This window comes from Sphaerodactylus townsendi, linkage group LG01, assembly GCF_021028975.2.
Source record: "Sphaerodactylus townsendi isolate TG3544 linkage group LG01, MPM_Stown_v2.3, whole genome shotgun sequence".
Lineage (NCBI taxonomy): Eukaryota > Metazoa > Chordata > Lepidosauria > Squamata > Sphaerodactylidae > Sphaerodactylus > Sphaerodactylus townsendi.
In genome coordinates, this window is record NC_059425.1 from 147577931 (window position 1) to 147604401 (window position 26471).

At 41.4% G+C, this 26471-nt stretch overlaps 1 protein-coding gene across 19 annotated transcripts in view; it reads left to right on the forward strand.

Moving 5' to 3' along the window:
• KHDRBS2 (KH RNA binding domain containing, signal transduction associated 2) overlaps nucleotides 1-26471 on the forward strand; it is a 529409-nt gene that overhangs the window by 412434 nt on the left and 90504 nt on the right. For all 19 annotated transcript variants that reach the window (XR_007244530.1, XR_007244520.1, XR_007244524.1 and 16 more), the window contains one exon: nucleotides 24172-24254. Coding sequence is in view for 2 of the 19 variants with exons in the window: in XM_048496577.1 (XP_048352534.1) it covers nucleotides 24172-24254 (83 nt within the window). In the remaining 17 variants the exon portion in view is untranslated. The remainder of the gene's footprint in view (nucleotides 1-24171; nucleotides 24255-26471) is intronic.

Consider the following 26471-nt stretch of genomic DNA (forward strand, 5'->3'; position numbering starts at 1 on the left):
GTGTTTGTTAGCTATATTTTTTTATTCAGTGCGAAAGGAATTATTCAAATATGCAGCTAGAAGAAAAATAAACTTTGCATACACAACAACAGCTGTTATGACCTGTTGTATTCTTTTGTGAATGGTTTAATAATCTCAGATCGGTCAACTGCATGTACAAAACTCTCTGATACACATCCATGTACCCAGGAAAGTTATTAGATTTGCAATGCAGTCATAAGCAGAATTACATCCTTCTAAGTGTATGCCAATAAAGGCTGCTGCTGCTGCTGCTGCTGCTGGTGGTGGTACATCCATCTAAGCCCACTGACTTCATAAACATAGAAGGCTGTAACTATGTGTAGGATTGCCCTGTTAGTGAAATATTCCAGATCCTTATTTGGAAGACCAATATAGGTACTTTCTAGCACTCCAATTAATTTATGGGAGAGGTACATATATTTGCTATTGAAAAACCTTTCTTCTTACCTGAAAATTCAGTTCACCTCTGAAAATAGCAAGAGGTCTTATTCACAGCAAACAATGTGAACACGTGTAATTCTACCAAGATCCATTTTGTGTAGTGTTTTATCAGTGAATAAGTATATATACATACACTAGCGGGCCCGGCCACGAGTTGCTGTGGCTCTGTCTGTGAAGTGGAAAAGAAAGAAAAGGGGAAGCGAACAGTTCGAACATGTGTCATTGCACAATGCTTGCAAGGGAGGGGCAAGGGGCCCCTCGCTCCCCTCCCTCTCTCCCGTTCCCTTGCGTGGCAACCCGGCTGGTCCCTCCCTAACGTTCCCCTTCCTCTGCTAGGGTGGGTGGGTCATGTGCAGGTGGCTGGTCCTGTCCCTTTCACCCCCTTCCCTTGCAGGGAAGGCATGAGCTATGTTGTGTTCAAATTTCAGAGTGTTTGGTCCAGCAAACCCGCAGACCCTCCCTTACCTTCCCCTTCCTCCGCTAGGGTGAGTGGGTCGTGTCCAGATGGCGGGCCCCATTTCTTTCACTCCATAAGGCAGTGGTTTTCAAGGAAGGCATGGTTGTTTCCCTTGTATCAGAGGGTGTTGCTTTGACGGCCAGCAGATGGCGCTGTTGCGAAATAGAACTGTCACAGGTGTGGCATGTACACAATAACTGGCACAGTTGTGACATGTACACAACAGGAGGTGTGGAAACAGTATGGAAACCTGACCACACGTGAATGCGATGTTGTGTGAAAATTTCAAAGCAATCGGTCCAGTAGTTTGGGAGATTACCTGTCAGCAGAAAAACGCACTGATAGATTTTTATATATATAGATATATGAACTAAAAAAATCATAATGCAAACTGGGGATATTGTGATTCCAAAATTAATTTTAGAAAGTGCTGGAAACATCTAGACTGATTTCAGTGAAGAGGAGAAAATAGTAGAGACCCACCTGGGAAAGCCAGGTCAAAAGGAGCCAAAGGAGCCAGGCTTCCAGTGCCTGTGTATCCATACCCCATAAGAAGGAAGAGTGTTAGCTTTTAATACAGGAAGAAGGGTATGATTTAGTAGGTATTGCAGAGATTTGATGGGATGATTCCCATGATTGGAATGTAGTAGTGAGTGGATATGAGTTGTTCAAGAGAAATCGGAAGGGTTGAAGATGAGGTTTAGTGCTGCTGTATGTGAGGAGAGGATTTTCTTGACAGAAAATACTGGAGGAGAAAGGTGAAAGCCCAGAAAAAGTATCTGAGTGAGGATCAGAGAAGGAAGGATATAGTATTGTGGTTGGCATCTGCTACAGACCACCTGACCAGGTAAGAAGATGGATGTTGACTTCCTTGAGCAACTTGACAGTGTATCCAATCAACATGACCTTGTAGTCATAGGTGATTTCAACTTCCCTTATGTGTGCTGGAAGACAAACTCTGAAAAGCATCCAGAATCACACCAACAACTTCCTTTTTCACATGGTGGAAGAAGATTTGAGAGGCCTGGTGATGCTCCACTTAAAATTAACCAACAGACAAGAATTGATAGATGGGGTGAAGGTGGCAAGGATCTTACAGGGAAGTGACCATGTTTTCCTAGAATTCCTTTTGCTGCAGGAGTCCAAGGAAGTCCACATCGAGACAAGTATGTTCAATTTCAGTAGGGTACGCTTTAATGATGAGAGTCATTCCATGGGCAAGAATGCTAGAAGGGAAAGGAGCAAGTAAAGGGTGGGATCTCTTAAAACTAGAGCTCTTGCAAGTGAAAGCCATCACCAGTTCAGCAAGACAGAAGCATGGTAGGGGATCCAAGAAGCCAACATGGATGAAAAGAGAACTCCATTATTAGTGAAGGGATTGAAATGAAATTTTCAAGAAATGAAGGGAAAGTCATACCTCTAAAGAAGAGTATCTGTGGGTTGCTAGGCTTTGCAGGTCAGTCATCAGAGAGGCCCAAGCTGAGAGTAGGCTGAGACTAGCCAAGGTGGTTTGCTATGATAAGCAAAGCTTCTTCAGATATGTGAGGAACAAATGCAAGGTAAAAAAAGGCTTTTGGCCCATGGTTGAGTGAAATGGAGAAACTCTGACAAAGAGAAAGCCTAATGGCTCAATACCTATTTTGCCTCAAGATTTTTCCCTAAAGAATAGTACAAGCCCATCTAGAGGTAATAGCAGGCAAGGCATGGTGTCCTGGTTGCTGGTTGATATGTACAGAGAGGTTGTTGAGAAGCCCCTGGCTGCAATGAATGAGTACAAGTTTCCCAGGCTAGTTGGTAAGTACCTAAGAGTGCTCAAAGAACTTTCTAGAGCATTTGCAGAATTTTCGTTCATCCTTTAGGATCTCTTGGAGAATGAGAGATGTGCATTAAGACTGGAATACAGTAAATGTTATCTCAGCCTCCTAAAAAGGGAGGAGGGATGACCCAGAAAACTACAGAACAGTCAGCCTGACATCTGTCCCAGGGAAGAAAATGGAGCAAAATTTAAAGTGGTTAATCTGTGAGCAAAGGCAGAGCGAGGGGAACCTCTGCCCTGGATGCACGCACGCCCTGCGTCCCTGCCGCAGCACCGCCACCCCGCCCCATCCCAGAATGCCCCAGGAACGTCCCCACCACGCCCCCTCCATGGCCTGGCCATGCCTCCACTGCGGCTCTGCCTGGGGCATTGTGCCCCACCCTGCCCTGTTGGCGCTATGCCTCTGTCTGTGAACATCTGGTGGATAACTTTGTGATCTGGGGAAGTCAGCAAGAATTTGTTCCCAGTAGGTCCTTCCAAACCAACCTAGTTCTGTTAGGTAGGCACTAGGACCCAAACAGAGCTTTCTAAAGCAAAGATGGTCCAGCAAGTGGTGAATGAAGCTACAATTTTGGTTTTTACTTTTGGTGAGCCAGAGTATAGTGAGTAACAAAAAAGTAAAAGAAGAATAACCAAAATAGTGCAAGCACCAAGAGGCCTCAAAGAGAAGGGATTGAAATGAAATTAAGAGAAAATAACAAAAACATGTCACAAACATGTCACCACCATCATTAAGAGCAAGTTGCAGAAAAGGACAGGCATAAATTCACAAAAGCATCCACAAGATACAGCCATATGGGCAAAGTTCTTTTTAAGGGATTCATGACAGAAAAAAGAGATCTATGTATGCTCAGAGCTAAACTAGATCTGACAGTGTCTTCATGTCTCCAGTGGAAATGCCACTGCCATTCTAAAGTGATTTTAAAATGCTATAAGCTGAGGCAGTCTTATTTCCTTTCTCACGCTTTTCAAGTGCTGAAATGACTACACACACACACACACACACACACAAACACACACATGTGAAAAGGTAGGGGGAAAGAAGAGTATCTCAGCCTGCTATGCTATGGGCCTGCAGCATTTTAAAGTCACTTCAAAATGGTGGCAGCTCCATAGCAGACACAAGAACTGCAGTCATCAAGTCTTTGGGATATATAGCTTCAAGGAAAAGTTATAGAAGAATAGAAGTTAAGATATTCTAAACTTTTGATACTAACAACAGCTGGCAACTGGAAATGTTTCCTTTTGGTGTTTATGATATAAACTGTTTTTCTTTATGCTGGCATTTTGTATGTATCATTTTGAAATCTTTGATGAGATAAAAAATTCATCAGTCTCTTAAAGCATTCCGATTCAATGACAGCAAGACTAACATTTTTGTAAAACTGCTTGAAATAAGATGTTTTTTAAAAGGGTGAATCTTAGTGCGAATTAAAAATTCAAGACACTTGAGCAAAGGATATCTGTTACATGAATTCATCTTGAATCACTCATGAGAGCCCGATAACATGTATAGCATTAGATCCAAAGGTCAGTGTCCAATAACAGAAAGTGCTTCAGGGGCTAAGAGCTTGGGAAGGAGGCAGATGGAGAAAATTCAGACTTTTAAGCACACCTTTTCCTACTCAGATCAGAGATGTCCCTCTCATGTGGTAAAAGGTTCTAGGGTTGCCAAACCCCAGGTGGTTTCTGGAGAGCTCTTGGGATCACAATTGATCTCCGGACTACAGAGTTAAGTCCCCATGGAGAAAGTCCCCTCCCTTCCCAAACCCTACACTCCTGTAATCTCCAGAAATTTCTCTTCCTTCAGTTGGCAACTCTATTTGTGTATTATATTCATATATCATAAATACATGAATACAGTTGCTTTATCTGTAGTGCTGTTTTTTATGTCCACCTTTTTATTTGTGAATGGGGGGCTTTAAGTATAATGTGCGTACTTGGAATGTGGTAGTTGATTAAAGGTTAAGAAGGACTGATCTACCGTAACTTGTTTTTGGTTTTATACTAGAATAGATGAGAATTTTTAAAAAGATGGAGCAGCAGTGGCGTAGGAGGTTAAGAGCTCGTGTATCTAATCTGGAGGAACCGGGTTTGATTCCCAGCTCTGCCGCCTGAGCTGTGGAGGCTTATCTGGGGAATTCAGATTAGCCTGTACACTCCCACACACGCCAGCTGGGTGACCTTGGGCTAGTCACAGCTTCTCGGAGCTCTCTCAGCCCCACCTACCTCACAGGGTGTTTGTTGTGAGGGGGGAAGGGAAAGGAGATTGTAAGCCCCTTTGAGTCTCCTACAGGAGAGAAAGGGAGGATATAAATCCAAACTCTTCTTCTTCTTCTTCTTCAAGGCCCCTTCACCTCTTATATTTTGTATGTGTATGGCCAATATGTTTTTTAAGAGTGCCCTGAAATATAAAATATGAATGAGAACCACAAATGCTTAAAAGCAGGTGTCATTCAAGTACAATTATTAGAATGTCAGGATTAGCTTGTCACATTCTGATTGCTATAACTGTGATTTCTGGTGTTCAATATGAAAAAAGTTCATAGAAGTATAGGTCTTTCAAGTGATACTTCTAAATGAAGACGTGTGTGTGCATGAGAGAGAGTTCCCTTCAGTCTCTTTTTGATAATCCTTATTCTTTTTTTTATTCATTCCCTGAAGTCTTTAGTATGAAATCCGAGTTAATTTATTAAGCCCCTGTGGGCCATATCCAATATGGAAAATCTCTGCGTGAACAATAGATTGAAAAATGAAAATGCTAAATTACAGGTTGAGATGAGGAGTTTGCAGTCATTTAGTGCCATGATTTTCCCCCAAATTAATGATCTGAGAATAAAAAAAGAATGTCAAGGAGCAAATCAGTGCCAAGGACAAACATGACAGGAAGAACTATTTTGAGATTACAAAAACTCCTCAAAAAATAATAAACAAAGTTTTGCTTTGTGTTAAATACTTTGCAACTGGATCCTCTCATTTATCATTTCTTGAGAGCCAAAGTGGTATAGTGGTTAACAGCAGAATACTTTAATCTTGAGAACCAGGTTTGTTTCTCCATATGAAGCCTGCTGAGTGACCTTGAGCTAGTCATAGTTCTCTCAGAACTCTCAGCGCCACCTACCTCACAAGGTGCCTCTGGGGGAGGGAGAGATGATTGTAACCCACTTTGAGACTTCTTTCTGTAGATAAAAGGGGGTATGAAAAAACCAACTCTTCTTCTTCTTCTCTTTATTAATGGAAAATTTTACCAGCTTGACTACAATCACTGATTTTAATTTTTACTTTTAATATTCCAGGAATTCTGATTTAAAAAACAGCAAATATCATGCAGCAACATGATTCAGTTTATTTTTTTACTACGGCTTGTTAAATTATGCTACGGTTATTTGTCTGTTTAATTGCAATTAGTGAAACCATTAACAAAAGGCCTCAGAAGGACATTTTGAAGCCCTGATTTGCTGGTTGTCCTGGATAGCAGGAGCATGACAAGGGTGGAGCAAACCAAGGAACATTCAGACCAGGGGGCTCACTTGGACAACCCACTAATTGCGCTTAGCCAGCACCTGACTCACCCCAGCCCAGCAAGTCACTGGACCTCAACCTATTATTTCCCTTGAGCTATGCACTATACTCCTATTGATGCAGCCCAGAATCCCATTGGTTTTCTTAGCTGCTATTAGTAGCAGTAATAATTGAGAATTTGGGATAGAAAGTCTAATTGAAGATACTCATTGGAAATGGTATGTTTCACAGTACCCCATAGAACTGATATAAGAATGGCAGGTGTACCAACTACATAAAATGAAAATAGGTTCTGTACATTTCTCAGTCATGCAACAAGATAGCTTATCTTTCATTGCAGATCTAAAGTCTGCTGACCATTCTGGATCCCCAGAAATGAACATCACCTGTAAAATACTTTTACTCAAGATAAACTTCCTGCAGTACAAAGATAGCCCATATATGTCTATCTGGCCATGCATACGGATGGCAGGAAATCATGACAGCTCATTTATTCATCACACATAATCTGACATAATCTAATGTTGGCTTCATGCAACTTTATATACAGAAAGGATTTCTATGTGGGAAATACTTTTTGTGGTGATGTCCAGAAAAGATATTACTTTTCTGTTGCGATTCTGTACCTTTATTTTTGCAAAATCATTATGCCACTGCTGTTCACATTATGAAGGAGTTCACATTTGGCCATCTAAATGGGAATTGTCAAGAGAAAGAAGGAAGCTTATGAAATACATATTGTTGAAGTCCAAACCAACCCTAAAAAATGAAACTTTTGATCCAAACACCCACCACTTCAGCCAGTAGGTGACATGATGGAAATGTTTTTAGGATGCATTTTAAATAGAACTCTCCTCTAAGTCAAACTCATAGATTTTTTTGCAACTTCTTTTCTGATTCCCACTTTCACAAAGCTTGCTTTATCAGTACAAAAATTAGTTTCAGCTTTAGGAGAAGATTAATGTACTCGGGCAACCTTCCAATTCTGCCATCTGGGAACAAGCAATACCTTCCCAGGTCTAGCCAGGAAGAAATCTAATAAAGCAATCATTCTTCCAAGAACCCGATCCATCTTTTTTTGTATTATGGACACTCATTTTGCATAAAGAAGGATGCTGTGTCTCCCAACTTTTTGCATAGTCTATTGCTAGATTCCAGGGACAGGGGGATATTATCTGTGCCTATATGTCTCTAAAACCTAGCACAGCCGTCGACATAAATAACTACAGAAGTGCCCCTTATTGTTAAAATGTCTTTACCACTAATCAGAAATAAGCCTCAGTATAATTTTCTTCCTAAGAAACATGCTTAGATTTGCAGCCCTAGAAACTATAGACATAATCCACAGGCCTCAATAAAATCCTGCTTTTTCCCTCCTCTTTCAGTACATGTTCAAGAGTATGCATGCAGGCAGTATGCCAGTACAGCATAGGAAATTGCAGGTTAGTATGCACCTATACGTCAAAATTCAACACAGAGATAAATGTGTATGTGTATATAGAGTGCCCTCAAGTTACCACTAATTTATGGTAACCCCAACAAAGGGCTTTCAGGGCAAGTAATTTAGAAGAGATGGTTTGTCATTGTCTTCCTTTCCAGAGTCTTCCTTGGAGGCGTCCCCTCCAAATACGGGCCCTGCCTAGCTTCTGAAATCTGACAAGATTGGGCAACATCATGCTGGCTTCCCTCCTGCAGAAATCTATAGTGAAGGATTATACCCCAAATCAGCTTGGGGATGAAGTCTGGGGAGGGTGGCATTGGGGAGGGGAGAGGGACCTCACTGGGTACAGTGCCATAGAGTCCATCCTTCCAAATAGCCATTTGCTTAGGGGCATATTTTTAATGGGGGTAGAGTTTCTCTAATTATATAATTACTCTTAATACACCTCATTGCTGCTTATCAACTGCATAGGTGTCAAATTCGCAGCCCTCCAGATGTTATGGACTACAGTTCCCATCATCCCCTGCCAGCATCATGCTGCCAGGGATTATGGGAACTGTAGTCCATAACATCTGGAGGGCCGCGAGTTTGACACCTGTGAACTATGGGAATAACAAGACATCATGGTGTCCCTGGGTTGTACCCAGAGACGCCCAGCATCATTTTACAATTGGTGAGATTTTTTTAAAAAGCCATGAGGAATGGATTTTGATTGGGCTTTCAATACAACAGGGCCAGGCACTTCTGTTTGCCCCCCTCCTATGCCTTTCCAAGTAGTGAAATGGCCACCATCACCACTACCCTGCAACTGTATCAGCACGTGACCAGGCTCAAGAGGGGGGGGGGAGTTCCTAAACTCACTATGCTGCGGATCCGATCAGGATGTGGCCCTCAAAGCTTTTTAAAATCTCCCTTGTTAGATACTAAAATGACAGTAGGGACCCCAGATTCAAACTGAGGATACCAATGTGTCTAGTTGTGCCCTATGATGAAAGACTTTTGTTTGTGCTGGAGTATCTATGAATTCGACCATCTTTTTGAGCAGTAGCTGCATGTATGTATAGCCAGAGTTTTAGTACCTCCCCAGAACTATGGCTGTTTCTGCACAGCCAAAAAACAGCCTCCTGGGGACAGTAAAAACACCATCCCTAAGGTGCTGCTTGCACAGCTGGCACTGCTGCATCACAGCAGCGCCGTGCTCGCCCCCCCCCCAGCACGAAAACACTGCTTTTTAGTTTTTTCAAAAGCGGCATTTTCACACCGGCATGGTGCACAGCACACCAGTGTGAGGGCGCCCACTTTTGGCCCCTCCGGTTTCCCATTCACCTACCTCTCCTCCCTGTGCAGCTTTGGACAGCTGGAGGGACACACCCACTCTGCCCTCTGACCCCCGGAGATTGGAGGGCAGCATGGGTGGGTATAAATGGGAAGTCCTCACAATGGAGAGATGTAGGGAGTAGTGTCCCCCAAGGATCCGTTTTGGGACCAGTTCTCTTTAACCTATTCATAAATGACCTGGAAGTAGGGGTGGGTAGCGTGGTGACCAAGTTTGCAGATGATACCAAATTATGTAGGGTGGTGAGAACCACAAAGGATTGCGAAGAGCGCCAAGCGGACCTTGATAGGTGAATGGGCTAAGAAATGGCAAATGCAGTTCAATGTAGCAAAATGCAAAGTGATGCACATAGGGACAAAAAATCCAAACTTCACATACACGCTACAAGGGTCAGTGCTATCAGTCACAGACCAGGAAAGGGATTTGGGTGTCTTAGTTGATAGTTCCATGGGAATGTCAACTCAATGCAGGGCAGCTGTGAAAAAGGCAAACTCTATGCTGGGGATAATTAGGAAAGGAGTTGATAATAAAACTGCAAGGATTGTCATGCCCTTATATAAAGACACACCGTGGTGCAGCATTCACACTTGGGAAGTAACTGGCGTGTTCAGTTTCTGGGTCACCCCTACATCTCAAAAAAAGGAGATATCGAGAGAGATAGAAAAAAAGTGCAGAGGAAAGGGTGGCAGCAGGATGATTGGAAGGATTAGAGCACCCTCTCCTTAATGAGGAGAGGCTGCAGCGTTTGGGGCTCTTTAGTTTGGCTTGGAGGAGATGTCTGAGTGGGAGGATATAAAGGGGATTGAAGTCTATAAAAAAATTTATGCACCAGTGAAGGGTAGAAAATGTTGACAGAGAGAAATTTTTCTCTCTTTCTCACAATACTAGAACCAGGGGGCATCAATGAAAATGCTGCGGGGAAGATTGGTGTTTGGAATATGCTGTCACAGGAGGTAGTGATGGCCACTAACCTGGATAGCTTTAAAAAGGGCTTGGACAGATTTATGGAGGAGAAGTCAATCTATGGCTACCAATCTTGATCCTCCTTGATCTCAGATTGAAAATGCCTTAGCAGACCAGGTGCTCAGGAGCAGCAGCAGCAGAAGGCCATTGCTTTCACATCCTGCATGTGAGCTCCCAAAGGCACCTGGTGGGCCACTGCGAGTAGCAGAATGCTGGACTAGATGGACTCTGGTCTGATCCAGCAGGCTAGTTCTTATGTTCTTATGGGCGTGTCCCTCCAGCCGTTCAGAGCTACACAGGGAGGAGAGGTGGGTGAACAGGATGACCCGCGGCCAGCCCCATGCCGAGACACCTCTGCAGATCGCAGCAGCCTTGGTGCTGCCTGCACAAGACCATGTGAATGGTCTCGTGCATCCACCGGCATGAATTATGCCAGTGGAGAGCTGTTTCCTGCCGCTGTGCAGAAACGGCCTATATGAAAAAGCAATTTGTTCTCAAAAGATGCAGGAGGATTGATAGTCCCTATAGTACTGATCTCTGTCTAACTCTTACCCACACACAAAATCATTTTAGAGGCAAATGTGCAGCTAAAGAAAGTCGGGAACTAGAAGGGTCTCTTGAAAAGTGACAGCAAGTACAATCAAATGTGATTATGGTCCAAGGGATCACAAGTGCATCAATATAAATAAAATCACCCCTGCTTGGTCATTATACTTTGGCATTTATTATGAAGTCCTGAGAGAGGGTTTTTTTCCCCAGAAAAGAAATAGGATTTTTTTTCACTTTCAGAATGTTCTGAGACTGCCACATTTGCCTCTGTTTATCTAATGTTGCTGCAGAAAAGAAGAGCTGCAAAGGATGTCTCACCCCAGAGATTTGAATTATGATGAACATCCCTTTGCAGTGCCTACCCTTTGTAGAGAGCATTGTCGTCACCAGCCTCTAAATTATCTACAGACGTGCAGCTTGAGTATCTTAAAGAAATAAAAGCTCAGCAATTACACAAAAGCAAGATATGAGTGTGTTAGAAGGAACCACTCATCTGCTATGTAAAATGTTAGAATGCAAGAAATCTTCTTTATACAAGAGTACAACTCATTATTTTTCTATAGAGTTGGTCTCACTTTCAGGTAAACATGTTTCTTTGATAACAGAGACCTGCAATGTTTTGTTGCAGCAATATACAATGCACTCCACTTATACAGTGTATACTTGCTAGGAATAGCTGCCAACGCTGTTTAAATACTGGTGTCTGTTTGCCATTGATAGCAATTGCTGAAGTTGTTTCTTGTAATAACCAACACTTTTATCAGTAAGGTTCCTATCTTAAGTATACCTATTAGGGAGCAAATCCAATTGAACTAGCTAGAATTTTTTTTTTTTTAGTACACATGCTTAGGATCACTGTGCATAAACATTAACCTACTGCAATACAACAAGGAATGCATCATAACGCTCCTATCTGATGTCTTTTCAAAGACCTTACCTCTGTCTTTTTTTGGATAGAATGGTTATGTCACTGGATTGGTGATAGATCTATCTAGGGTAAGATAGCTTTGTTGAACCTCCAGGGGATGGAAAGATTTTGCTACTCCTGAATTGTCCTCAAACTGTAGTCCAATTTATCTCGGTAACCTTGAAGGTTTTTAATCTTCTCTTTATATTTGCATGCTATCTATCTGAGACCCCTATCCAAAGTATATTAGAGGCTGGGAATGTGTCTTCTTGCGTACAGGGGTTCTTACTTCCAAATTTGTGCGTATACACTGTGTAAATATTATTCAAATGTACTTGGATGTCTTTCCCTGTCTAACAAAATAACACATGGAGTTATTTTTCAGCGCTGTCACAGTATGTAATGATATTTTAAAACCAGGACTGTTGCCCAAACAAATGTTAGCATTTGAAAGTCCAGTTGATTCCTGTAGCCGATGAGTTCTGAGCATACCAAAGAACTCAGAGCATTCCAATTTTGGCTGTCTTGTACCCTAGGTTACAATTTCCCCATAAAAAATGATTAAGTGATAAAGATGTCAGGGCAAAGGAAAGAAACATTATTACTTCCTGATGCTATTAGAGTAGATGAAACTATCTCTTTAATTGCGATGATCCGCTAATTAAAATATTTAAATTATAGACAACAATATTACCTATATTGATTTTACTTCATTATTCTTAATCAGCATTACCACTCTTTCCTTACTCTTCTGACTGACACTCCATTTTAGTTCCAGCCACAAAAGTCTTTTTTTTCAACCTATGTGTAACTTTTAATTGTACATGACCTTTCGGCAATAGCTCCGATGGAAGAATGAAAAATCTTTGTCTTTAAATTCATTACTCATGCATATCTTTTAAAACCAAGACAAAATTTCTGTACTATGCCTAATGCTTAGCCATCATTTAATACAGAACAATTTATCACACCCGAACTATCTTTTCTAATTATCACTTGTCTGTGTCTGTTCCAATATAATATGTTGCACAGCTACTGTGAGAATTTCTTCTTCTAAACTGTAGGCCTTTGAAAGGTGTCTTCTGTATAGCTCAAAAGAATGTACTATTTATCATTATAGAGCAGGGGAGGAAGTGGGGCAAGTCTTTCTAACTTGTTAGCAGCAGCAGCACAGTAAGATCTGGGCTGAGTTTGTTTCTAGTCTGCTTATACTGAGTGTGGCCAGAGGAACTAATTGAAAGGTACGAGTTAAAGAGATTTTACCCTTGGCTAGTGTCGCCAGTAGAGTGCTGGCAGTCAATGAGAGCTTTTTGAGGGGAAAAGCAAGGACGTGATATTGTAGAGGTCATTTCTTGTTTGTAACTGAAAGTGATGTCATGGCTTTCTAGGAATTTATCTGTGTATCTATATCTAGACATGGACAAATTTCTAGATGTTGTGGCAGCACTTGCAGGTACAAACCAGAAGTGATGTCACAACACTTAGGAGTTTGTTTTTTACTATAGACATTAATACATTCCTAGAGCATCATGAAGTCACATTTGGGTATGGACTTGAAGTGACATCACAAAACATGGCATTGTTCCTCACGCTTTGCTGCCACAAGAGGAAAGAGTCCCAGAGGCTCCTGAAGGCCAGGGGCTGTAGCTTGCCTGCTGCCTTTGAGAAAATGATTACCCAGCCCTTGGTGCATGTTCACTCTCTAGGGCTTGCCTTAGGCAGGTAGACCAAAACTGGCCATGCATTTGTTGGTTTAAACTGGTTGTTAAATTGTATTTTGATATTTTTCTGTTGGTTTTCTTTGGAAAGAATTGTATAAAAATATCCAAATAAATGAATTGAATATAAATATTCTTCCTGATTTTACATGTATATCATAAGATTAGCGCCCAAGCATCACTTCTTTGCCCACATGCAATATAATCCCCTCCACAGAATTTCATGAATAATGAAAGAAAAGTGCCTACTTGATTTCTGAGATGAGTCAACTACACACTCCCAAAGTAAGGTGTTCCCTGTATTCCTGGATTCTGTTAAGTTAACTTCATGGATACTAAGGGTTGTGTCTCCTTTTACACATTCCAGAATTAAAAATTCCATAAAGTAATCATGTTGTGAAGAAAACGTTTGGGGAAACAGGCCTCATTGAATGGAGCTGAGTATGATTCTGAGAAGACCTGTTAAGGATTGTTTTCTTTTTTAAAAAATCTCATTTTTTGTTCTGATAGGACAAAAAAAAAGTATCTGAGGAGAGAGTAGGTTTTTTCTCCTGTACAATAAAGTTCTTACTTTCATTTTTGCTGGTGCCCACCATTTTATGCCACTTGAATCCTCAATTGTGCCAGCCATTTGCTGAACTTGTCCTGGGACGTTTGTCCTCAGATGCTTCATTTTTTTGTCCTGTCTGGACAAAAAATGAGATGAGTTTTTTTGAGTCGTTCCCAGGATTTCATATTTTGGTTGTGTGGAAACAGTCATTGTATTAGATCCCATAATCTGTAGATTTAAGAACCCAGGTCTTTCCCACTTTTCCCTCCTCCCTCCATTCTTCTCTGACCTGAGAAATGCTTATTACCGGGGTTGTGGGATTTGTAAGATCAAACATCAAAGTGGGCCAAGAGGCTGTAGTGGGGAGAGGAAAGGAGTAAAATTAGACTCTTCCCCCTCTGCATCAGCAGAGTTTTATGATCCATCTACGGGTTTGAATCCATGAACCAAATACTACTACTCCAGATTATCTGATTGCAAACATACTTTCATAGGAACAGCGGTTGATTGAGAAGGCAATCCTAAATAGGTCTCCTCAGAATCCTACTCAGCTCCATTCAGTGAGGCTTGTTCACACAAATGCTTTCTTAGGATCACACTGTTAAACTTTTCCCATACTAGTTGTTTAAAGTTCCTTACAGATTACAGAATGGAACTAAAGTGTCTAGACAACATGATTACTCTCTGAAACTTTTAACTGTGTGCATTTGTGCGGATGTTCACTCTATTGACCGCTGACACAGTTTTTAGTTGGAATAGAAAATTGGCCAAAGTCTGTTTATTGATAAGCAGACTAGGAAGCTGGGCGAGCATAAGGGGCACATCCTGGCTGCCAGGCAGCAAACGTTGAACTTGGCATACAGGCAGCAACCGCTGAACCCGGGCCCTTCGGGCAGCAATCGCTGAAGCAAGCACTAAGAACATAAGAACATAAGAACATAAGAACAAGCCAGCTGGATCAGACCAAAGTCCATCTAGTCCAGCTCTCTGCTACTCGCAGTGGCCCACCAGGTGCCTTTGGGAGCTCACATGTAGGATGTGAACGCAATGGCCTTCTGCGGCTGTTGCTCCCGATCACCCGGTCTGTTAAGGCATTTGCAATCTCAGATCAAAGAGGATCAAGATCGGTAGCCATAAATTCCACTTCTCCTCCATAAATCTGTCCAAGCCCCTTTTAAAGCTATCCAGGTTAGTGGCCATCACCACCTCCTGTGGCAGCATATTCCAAATACTCAATCACAGGTGGCGTGGAAGAAGTGTTTCCTTTCATTAGTCCTAATTCTTCCCCCCAGCATTTCTCAATGAATGCCCTCTGGTTCTAGGTATTGTGAGAAAGAGAGAAAAATTTCTCTCTGTCAATACTTTCTACCCCATGGCTGGCCTAATTTAGTAGACTTCAATCATATCCCCTCCCTCAGCCGCCACCTCTCCAACCCAAAGAGTCCCAAACGCTGCAGCCTCTCCTCATAGGGAAGGTGCTCCAGTCCCTCAATCATCCTTGTTGCCCTTCTCTGCACTTTTTCTGTCTCCCCACACATCCTTTTTGAGATGCTACGACCAGAACTGGACATAGTACTCCTGGCGCGGTCTGCACTACCTGCTTTATATAAGGGTACGACAATCCTTGCAGTTTTATTATCAATCTCTTTTCTAATGATCCCCAGTACAGAGTTTGCCTTTTTCACAGCTGGGTTATGCATTGAGTTGACATTCCCATGGAACTATCAACTAAGACGCTTAAATCCCTTTCCTGGTCTGTGACTGATCGCACTGCCCGCTGTAGCGTGCATGTGAAGTTTGGATTTTTTTGCCCTAGTGTGTGATCACTTCTTACATTTTATACATTGAACTGCATTTGCCATTTCTGGGGCCCACTCACCCAATTCATCAAGTGTCCGCTTTGAGCCTTTCGCTTAATCCTTTGGTGGTTCTCACCACCCTACATAATTTGGTATCATTTGCAAAACCTGGCTACACCATGCTACCTGCACCCCTACTTCCAGGCCATTTTATGAATAGGTTAAAGAGCACTGGTCCCAAAACTGATCCTTTTAGACACCACTCCCGACATCTCTCCATTGTGAGAACTTCCCATTTACACTCCACTCTTTGTTTCCCTGTTTCCTCAACCAGTTTTTAATCCATAGGAGGACTTCCCTCTTATTCCTTCATTGCTGAGTTTTCTCAACAGTCTCTCAGAGGAACTTTGTCAAAAGCCTTTTGGAAATCCAAGTAGACAATGTCCACCGGTTCACCCTTGTCCACATGCCTGTTTACACCCTCAAAGAACTCTAGTAAGTTTCAGGAAGACAGGGATTTGCCTCTGCAAAAAGCCATGCTGACTCTTTCTCAGTAGGTCTTGCTTTTCTACATGTTTTATAATTTTTTATCTTTTAATGATAGATTCTACTAATTTACTAGGAACAGGATGTCAAACTGACTGGTCTGTAATTCTCCCGGGTCCCCCCTAGATCCTTTCTCAGCATTCTGTGACATTACCATCTTCCAGTCTTCAGGGATGGAGCCTGATTTCAAGGATAAGTTGCATATTAAAGTGAGAAGATCAGCAATTTCATGCTTGAGCTCTTTAAGACCTCTTGGGTGAATGCAATCTGGGCCAGGGGATTTGGTAACATTTAGTTTATCAATGGCTGCCAGAACTTCTTCCTTGTTTATCACTATCTTCGCTAGTTTTTCGGATTCGCCTTCTAAGAAGCTTGGTTCAGGTGCAGGAATGTTCCTCACCTCCTCTTGGGTGAAGACAGATGCAAAGAATTCATTCAGCTTCTCTGCAATCTCCCTGCCATCTTTTAGCACACCCTTTGTTCCTTTGTCATCTAACGGGCCTACCGCTTCCCTTGCTGGCTTCCTGCTTTTGATGTACTTGAAGAACTGTACTTGAAGAACTGTTTGTTGCTGGTCTTGATGTTCGCAGCCATGCGTTCCTCATAATCCTTTTTTGCCTGCCTTACAGCTAACTTGCTTCTCTTTTGCCACCATTTGTGTTCCCTCTCCTATTCTTCATCAGCCAAACTGGACTTCCATTTTCTAAAAGACATTTTCTTTTTTCTGATAATTTCCTCAACCTCTCTTGTTAACCATGGTGGCATGGTGGCTTTCTTTTGGACTGGATGCTGCCTTTTCTAACCTGTGGAACACATTCCAGCTGAGCTTTTATTACTGTACTTTTATTATTTATTATTATTACTGAGCTTTTATTATTTATTATTATTACTGAGCTTTTATTATTTTATTATTATTACTGAGCTTTTTATTACTGTGTTTTTAAATAACCTCCAAGCATCCTGTTTTTAAATAACCTCCAAGCATTTTTAAATAACCTCCAAGCACTGTCCCACCTTGGGACAGAAGGTGACAAGGTGTCATTTGAGTGCGTACCCATTTAGTGACACCCCTTCCTGCCGGAGGTAGTGAGCTCTCAAGCAGAGCCCCAAGGCTTGCACCATCTTTTACAGGCGTGCTGTGATGGTCCCCGTGACTTTGCCGATAGATCAGCAGCAGTGAGGAGGGCTGACACTCACTCCTGCCTTTCTGCAGCAGCGCCCCAGGGTAAGTCCTGGGGCACGTTTTCTGGAATGTGCAAAAGGAGACACAACCCTTAATATTAGTAAAGTTAACAGGAACATACCTCAAGGAGAAGAAATAGCTCTCATAAAGTAGTTGGAATTTTAAATTTTTGCAGTGGCATATAGCAGGGATCAAAAGTAAGATTTTACTTTTAAAGGGTAACTATATTAAAAGGACACTAGTAGAGAAAATTGAAATAGTAGCTGAAAACTTTAAAAAATATCAAAAATGCAATGACACAGAATAATTCTCAGAATAAAATGCCTACCCTAAATTAAAAAGAAAAGGTCAGTGATAAAGCCAAGAAAACTAAATGGTGGAAGGGAAACCATCCTCTATCCAAAATGGGGATGACTTTTCTATTGTGCTGATGTTTGCCTACAGATGTTTTGGCTTTAAGAATTTAATTTCAAAATATATTATATAAGTGTAGTTAAATAAAGTATATACAGTAATAATGTAACATTATTATTGTTAATAATAAGAAGGATTCTGAGAAGCAGATTGTAACCATTTATTAGTTGTGTAAATTATATGTAGTTTAGTTCTTCTGAAGGTTAGTGAGCATTTGAGCAAAAGTGAAGGGGTTACTTTTTAATGGCCAAACTGCTGCAAAGAATACTGCCATGCTAGGGCACAGGATAATTCTATGGTGTTTTTGACCCACCCCCAAAGCTCTCCAATCAGTAATTTCAGGAGTCTATAATGAGTCTCAAAAGGAGGCAAGCAAAGGAGCTGCAGAAGTCCTCCTAATTGCATGGAGATGGTTTCAGATGGTAGTAGTGTTGGTTTGCAGTAGAACAACTGTCTGCAAAGCACGCCAAATCACAAGCCCAATAAGCCTTATTTGTCGGTAAACCTCTTATTTCAATGGGACTTAAGTAGAAATAACATGCATGCTACATATATACTGTAGATGCTTAAAGATCCAAAAATGGCTTAGTGGAAAAACAGAGAAGGGGAGAAATAAAAGTGCAAATGATGCAAATGCTTGGTTTACCTGATCCTAATGTATAGAGAGTCCATACCTATGAGATTTCACTGATACAGCTGTACACCTCTACAATCTATATTTGTCATGTAAGGCAAGTGGCATGCCACTATTTTACAACCATCAAAACACCATTATTAAAGGGGACAGGTCTTCCAAATACAGCTGCCTCTGTAATGGTCAAAAAGACTTTCTCATGTTGAGCAATCTGGGACGTTGCTGTTCACAACTATCGTTACCCAAACCCCTAATCTATACTCTAATAGCCAAGTCATCCAAATCTGAGGATACTTAAATTCAGAGGCTGAAGCCATGAACAAACAAGATGGATCTTTTCACAAGGCAGACTGTGGTGTCTAGCATGGTCCAGATTAATCCCATGTAAGGAAGGGAGGAGCCCCTCCGAGATGAGGGATGCAGTGCCTGTTCCGCATGAGATGAGTTGCCAAGCCCATCTAGTCCTTCCTGAGACAAGGAGAACAGCATCCAGCCAATTGGCTAGGCAAGCTGCCTCTTCATCCCTCCTTTCAACCCATTTGGAAGGGAGAATCAGGATCAAAATGACTGCTTCCTTCCCTCTCTCTCTCCCCCCTTTGTGGGCAAGGACAGGGTATGGGGGGGGGTGACTTTTCCCCTTTCCCCAGACTTTTCATATCCAATCCACCCCTGTTCTCAAGATTGTTCTGAGGATAAAATAGAAGAAAAGAAAATCATGCTTTAAGCCCGCATTGTGGAAAAAAATCTTAAATAGATATAGTTGAAGATGGATGGGGCAGATAAGAGGTTGGTATATGGTTGGGAAGGAGAGAAGGAATCAGAGGACATTAGATTTCCAGGTGAAGGGAAGGAGACAATAGTATGGGGAAGTTGAGACAGGAGAAAATGGGGTCCCTTCACAAGTGTTTGCAGGTTTCCTTCTGTACCACTGAGCGCCTCTGGCAACCAGAACCACACAGCTGGGTAGAGGATGCCAGGGGAAGGGAAGGCAGAAAACTAAAAATGGTGAGAAGATAAAGGTAGGCTGGGTGGTGGACTGGTAGGAAAGGACGCTGGAGAGGAGAAGAGGCTTTGTTATTTTTTTTCAAGGAAAGGAAAGAGGAACAGCTGTGGGGAAATACTTGCAGGTCCCCACATGTATGCTGTATTTTGTAATTGTTTTTCTTTATGTAAAGATGCTTCCAAAACCCTCTCTCTCTCTGAATGCATCTCAAAATATGTGGGTTCCAAATTGCCTGATCTTGTTTACAGAGTAGCAGCAATAGATTAGCTATCTGCCATTTCCTCTGCTTGTACAAGCTACGGTGCATGCATGGTATGCCAAGCTTTCAGATCCGTCCGAGCTTATCTTTTTCTCTTCATTTTCTGGAGCCACATAGGCAGAGTCTTGATGCTATAATGCACACCATCACACCAAGATTCCTTATTGTTTGTCTGTCGGTAACGCAGAGAGACAGGGAGGACATGAATGAATGAAAAGAACTTCAACAATGCGAAATCCAGGTTAAATCACAAGACAGCTGAGATGAACTGTGAAAAACAGTAAGTTCACAAAATGATGATGGAGTGAAACTGGGTGAATCTGCAGCTGCCCGTTTTTGTTTGATGCTGCTTTCCCAGTTCCCACATTTGGTAATGGTGGCTGCAAAAAATTCAGCCCTTTTTGCTTAAAACTGGACTATATTTGAACTTGCTCAGCAGATGTGTTCCAGTTATTTCTTTTAATTAAGACATGTTTATACTTCCTTTTCAGAGTATTGGCAGAGGCAGTTTATAAATAAAAACACCATAAAATCACACATCTATATGGCTTATCTGAAAAAGATAGTAGCTTACGTAATTGGACACATCAAGGGTAATAGCACAATCTCTTACCGTTCCAGTTCTGTTCTGAATAAGATTTTTTTCCCCTTGACATTTTTAATGTGCTTATCATCCCAGGCTTGTTGGAAAATATCAAAAATGTTCTTGATACTCTCAAATGTCACACGATTCTACTTAATATTTTAGGTAGTCAAAAAGGCACTGATGAAAAATGATCGTATTCAATTGCTAGTTCATACAGAGTTGTATTTGTGAAAAAACCCAACTCTCCTTGGTTACGTAGTATCTTGAACAATGTAATACGTCAACCAATCATCACAGATAAAACCAGCAGTGACTCGTATAATCATGGTAGCTTGGAAAAGTGCCACTAACCATCAGCTTGGAAACTGTTGTTGACTGCAGCCATGATCTGTCAATATAAGAGTATATTCAGGTACATTATCCACTGAGCCAAAGTTTGCATACTAATATGAAAAGTTTTACTTTCAATCCTTAAAATAGTATAGTTTCATCTTAATTTATTATAGATAAATGTAGATAAGGCAGCATCATACATGTTCAACATGCATGGGAATGTGGTTGTTCAAAGTATGGTGGGTGCAAGTAGGGCGAAGCAAGGGGAAACTGCGCCTGGGGCACGCACATGCCCTGCACCCCTGCTGCGGTGCTGCCCACTCTCGCCATGCCCCCACCCACTGCCCAGCCATGCCCACACCGTGGCTCCGTCCGTTGCATCCCCCCTGACCCATTGGCACTACGCCACTGGGTGCAAGCATGGAAGAAACATCACAGCATTGCCAGTCTCGGAAATGCCTTTTGGTGTCCTCTGCTCCAAGGATTTTGCATGCTGAAAAATAAGTATAAAAGAGACACACAGTTCCTTTAAAAACGTTTTCGTATTTATACTTTTTTCGCAACATATACTGGCTTCCTCACACCATCCTGCTGTGAAAAAAATGTTTTTTTCAGGCATTCAAGGCACACTGAAGCTTCAGGCTACTTTCAAAAATTAATTGGCTCCTTTATGTTAATGAATTTATATAAATATTGAAATTATTAGAGCAAGAACATTTTAAACCCATTGGCTGAAATTACGTTGAATGAAGGGGACCTAACTTGATTTTCTCATTAGTCAAGCTGCATTTTCGAATATTAAGGCAGGATTAATAAGGCAAAAGGTCCAGTTCATAATGTACTGTACTTATTTATTGTACTGCAGTGTATTTATTATTAAGTCTGCTCCAAGTGTTTGACTAATAGGTAAAGTTTGTATGCAATTTATTGCCTTACTTTTCCTATAGGTATGATTTTGACTTGGGCACACTGTAAATTGCCTTGAGTGCAAGAAGAGTAGTGTTATATAAATACTTTTAGGATATACTGACACAAATGGAATGACAACACAAGCTAAATTAAGAGAAATAATATCACAGGACATTCTTTATAGAATGAATCCTGTAGTGGAGGGATATTCCATTTGGTTCTCTCTCTGGTTCATCATTCTAGCTCTCTAGTATTTCCAGGCCTGATATCAGTGATCGGCATTGTAAGGTGTCTCCCCAATCCAGGAGACAACCAAAGTTCCAAGGTGCTGCTTCGTCACCTTACTGTCTTATTTACTATGGCAGAAGATGGAAGAGTGAGGGAAAAAGCAGCGCAGAGCAGCATATGCACATGACCTTGCTACATTTATAATTAATATTGAGAAATACTTTGAGATGAAGTCTTGCTTTTCTGCCTTCTCAATAGGTATTCCTTCTCATGCCCAGGAGATATAAGATGCTTTGAAGCTCACCCAGGGATCCCTAAAACTCTGGGAATAACACTCTTTCCCACATAGGAAGACCATAAAATGTTCAGATGGCCATCACATAGAGAGGACTTTCCTGCAAGGAGATAACAATTTATCCAGCTGCTAGGATGGGACAAGATGGATGACTGTAAAGCCAGAAAGATATGTACTCCACATTGACTGAGGGTTCCAAAGGAGTGCTAGGGCTCCCTCAAGGGCATATTCTCCCATTCAGGATTCAGTAAGAGCCTTTCAACCAGTCTGGGTGGAAAGGGTTACAAGATCTAAACACCCTGTTAATAATCAAGCTGTTTGTTCAACCCGGGGGTTCACATGTCATGTCCATCAAGCTATTCATTCATGGTGGATGGAGACTAAGGAAAGGAACAGAGCACCTCTTTTCCTTACGTTCTAGTGGCTTGTTCTCATCTCCCTGAAGGATGCTGAGATAACATCTGTAACTCTAAAGTTACACTCATTAAAGCGTTTTACTTTCTTAGAGTGGTTTGTGTTATGCTATCCTGTTTCTCGAGATACAATGTTCTAAATTGTAAAACTGTTCTGTACTGAATAAAGTCTTTTTCTCTTAACGAAAGTAGACTGTGTTCTAAGAGTCTCACCTGCATGCCTAGCTGCTCATTTACACACAGAGGGCCCCAACGCTCCACATATGCACAGAGAGCCTTTTACCAATTCCAAAATTGCTGATAAAAAGGTAGGCTAAAGTTCAGTTTGGTGTGGTAGCTCAAAGACAGACGGGCAGAGGAAAAGAAGTAGGAAAGTGCCCTCTCTACAAACATGCAAGCCCCTGCCCTAGCATGATGTACTGTAGGCTAGGCAGCCAAGGCTGGCTGTCAGCATTTCTGCATGCCCAGAATGTTCCTCAGTCTTCATACAAAACTGTCCTTCCTTCCTGATACCTGAACCTGAAATGGGAATGTGTAAATGGTGCTAGAGAATCCAACATCCTGATCGCAGTTTCAGAATTATTGCACAGTTCCTTAACCTAGTTCTACTACCCATATACTTAGCACTACAACACCAAACAGGCAGAGGGAAAATGTTTGTGTCCCTATTTACAAGAATGCAAAAAATAAAATTATTTTTAAATGGTAATAATTCAAGGAGGAAGCTTGTAATTATTGTCTCAAGTACAATTTCAATGGAAGGGAGATTGACCATCACTAATCTTTATAATTAGTGATGTAGGGAAGTCAAGTAATTTGTTGCTTTATCTGCATCTTTTTAACCAATTTTCATTTTATGTATCTAATATAATGTAATCTATAAGACTCAGAGGGCTGTGAGAGCCTGTGTGGTATAGTGGTTAGTGCGCGAGACCAAGAGCTGAGGGATCCACTCTTACATAGAGCTTTCTGGGTTGTCTTGGGTGAATCCCACATTCTCAGTCTACCTCACAAGGTTGTTGTGATAAAATGGAGAATGGTAAAAGCTACTTTTGCTCCCCATCGGGGAGAAATGGCAAGGTATAAAGTCAGTGAATATATAAATAAACTGTTCAGCTCAGCCACTTTGGCTGGCATTTTCACCAGATTTCTGTTCTACAACTTAGCACTCACTTCTATGTTGTTCAATAATTTGTTGCTAAATCAACTCCTTTGTGTCATCTCATTCAGCTGTCCAATAGCTGCTTTGAAAGAGTAGAGATGATCCCAGTATATGATAGTTCTGCTGTCTTTCACTGCATGCTGTTAGTTGCAGCAGGAGAAAAGATCAAAACAGGAATGAATGAGTCCTCATGGAAGTTAAAAGATGATCATTACAAAGGTTATTTATAATTATTATCTGTGATTTCCTTCCCAAACCTATACCACATTTTTAATGAAAGACTTGAATGGTATGTTTTATGCTCAGTAATGTCCTTCTTAATGGTATAATGAGATCAATATACTCTTGCAATCATTTGTTCATTTCTGTGGCTATCATTTACCCACAGATATTTAGAAAAGCATTTGTATATTGAATTCCACAGAAAACAACTCGTTTCATTAGCATCTTCCTGACATTTTCTTCTTTCTACAGTGCCAACTTCATTATAGCAGTGAATATAAAGAGATCTCAAATTAATCATTGATTTTTTTCATCGTCTGCCCATTCAAGCTCTTTGCTAGTGTATAAGTTGTGCTGTCCTATGCAAATATGGCATCAATATATCATTATATAATTTATTTTGCAGCCTAATACCTTTTCTAATATATCAACCTTCTAAATTAGGTTTTTATTTTTTACTGCAGGGTTATGATGACGGTTACGGGGGTGAATATGATGATCCAAGTTATGAGGCATATGATAATAGTTATGCTACACAAACACAGAGGTAAGCATTAACTTATAGATATATGTTTATATAAGAGATAGTTGGTCTACGGAACATTCTTAAATATTAACTACAAGCTGTTTCCAATTCTGAAACTACTCCTCAGCTCCTCTAAATAACATCATAAAAGGTCTTCACAGGATTAAATTTGCTAGCTTTAATTACCATTCTTAAACATAAGGGTTGGAATGTGACAATGACAAACTTGACTCACTTCCAGCTGCGGAAGTGAGTCCTGGCTGGCAATCGGTGGGAAGTGTAGCCCCATTCCATCCTCCCACCGCCCCAAATAACAAGCTCGGCACTGCTGCCTTGGCGGTCCTACACCTCCTACTGCTCCATTGGGCCCACCACCACCCTCCTGGTTCCCCCCCTGCCCTCCCACCACCCCAAAAAACCATGCCAGGCCAACAGGGAAATGGCACTGTGCTACCTATGGCCCTATCTGGTCCACCAACTCCCTCCCAGTTACCCTTTCTCCTCACCCCAAACAACCCCATTGCCTCCTCCCACCACCCCAAACAAATCCATCCCCCCCCCCCAGCTCTTTACACTTATTGGAGTCCTGGGACCACAGGATCATCAATAGGTAGGCAAAAAGTGGATGGGGGGGGTGGCAGGTAAAGCAGCAGAAAAGCCCATTGCAGAGGGAAATGCTTGCTTGCCCTCCTTTTCTAGAGCCTGATGCATTTTCCCCTGCAATAGGCTTTACAGCTACTCATTTATAGTGGGGATCAAACAGCCAGACCCTCTCCAAGACCAGGCTGAAGGAAAGTGTTATCTACCTGATGGGTTATCATTTGTACCCCAATACACAATTTTGCTCCATCTAATAACTCTACTCATTAAGGATTGGAGGAAGATCCTGAAATGAATGGAATCAAGAACTATCTCTATTGCATTATGACTTTATGCAAATGTGAAATTAACAATCCATGTTCCTTTCTATGAAAATATGCTTGTGAGTTACGCAAATCCTGCTCCTTTTGTGAGTCACGTTGCTCTTTGTTTTGGCTTGTGAAACTGCTCTTCTTATGCAATGTGTCATCCCTATGACTAAAATAATTCTGCCCAAAAGTACTATACGCATCACCCCTGATAATAAGAAATGGTAATGACACCAGGACATTGAACTGTATCTGGTTAGCCATTCCAGTGACACAAGAGGAAGGATAAACAATCTTTCCCAATTCCCCTTTTCACTGCAGCCTTGCCCCAGGTGACTTTTTGTCCAAACAAAACCCATTATCCCTGCAATTGCTTTTTGGGTGTTCAGCGTGATCTTGCTTTTGTGTCTGCAGAAGAGGTGATACGGTCCAACCCATAGTTCATTCCCAAAGTGAGGCATACCTGACAGAGCAGCAACCTAACTGCTTAATAAATGTTGCCCACTGTTCTAAACCCACTATGGTTCAAAGAAAAGTAGCAGCCAATTAGCTAACCAATGGAAGAGGGTCTTAAACAACATAGCAGCCCCAGGCCACCATTTTGTTGCCAGACAAGGTCAAATGGGTGAGGGGAGACTTGCCAACCCACTTTCAAGACTTGGACCCTGCATGTTTCAGTGTCTGCTTATTCATCAGTGTATACAACTTGTTAAAATGATGTGTCCATGATTCTATAAATGGTGCAGAAGGTAGATGTTGGATGGAGAGAAGAGCAAAACCATTATTTTGTGGTAACTTTGAAGGGATTACGTTGGAGACACATATGTCCAAAGAAAGTCACAGATTATGTTGAAAAAAAGATCAGAGTCCTGTCTTTGTACAGTGATGAATTGTTTTCTTGAAGAAATATATAGCTTGTCCCCCAATGTCAATGGCATATTGCTACCCACTTGTTCCATTAACTCTCCGTCTCAGATTTTTTTTGCTTATATTGAATGCTGTCTCTTCAGCAGTTCTTGAAATCACACATTAAGAACTGTGTAATAGCTTGCCATATAATACATGCAGTAATACTCGCTGCAAAACCGAATTGTGTTGATTTAATAATTCAGTTTTATTGTAAGACTCAAGACAGCAGCCAACCATAGAGATTGAATTTACAATCAGTTATTGAGTTTGAGGGATTTTCTCCCCAGTTATTCTACCGCCGTACTATTATTATGCTCCTGCTGTCTGCTAGATTGTTACACTGCATGTCTTCATTTCTTAAGAGGGTTAAAACTTTTATTGAGACAACGGGAATCCTTCATTCACAGTTTTGTTCATCTAG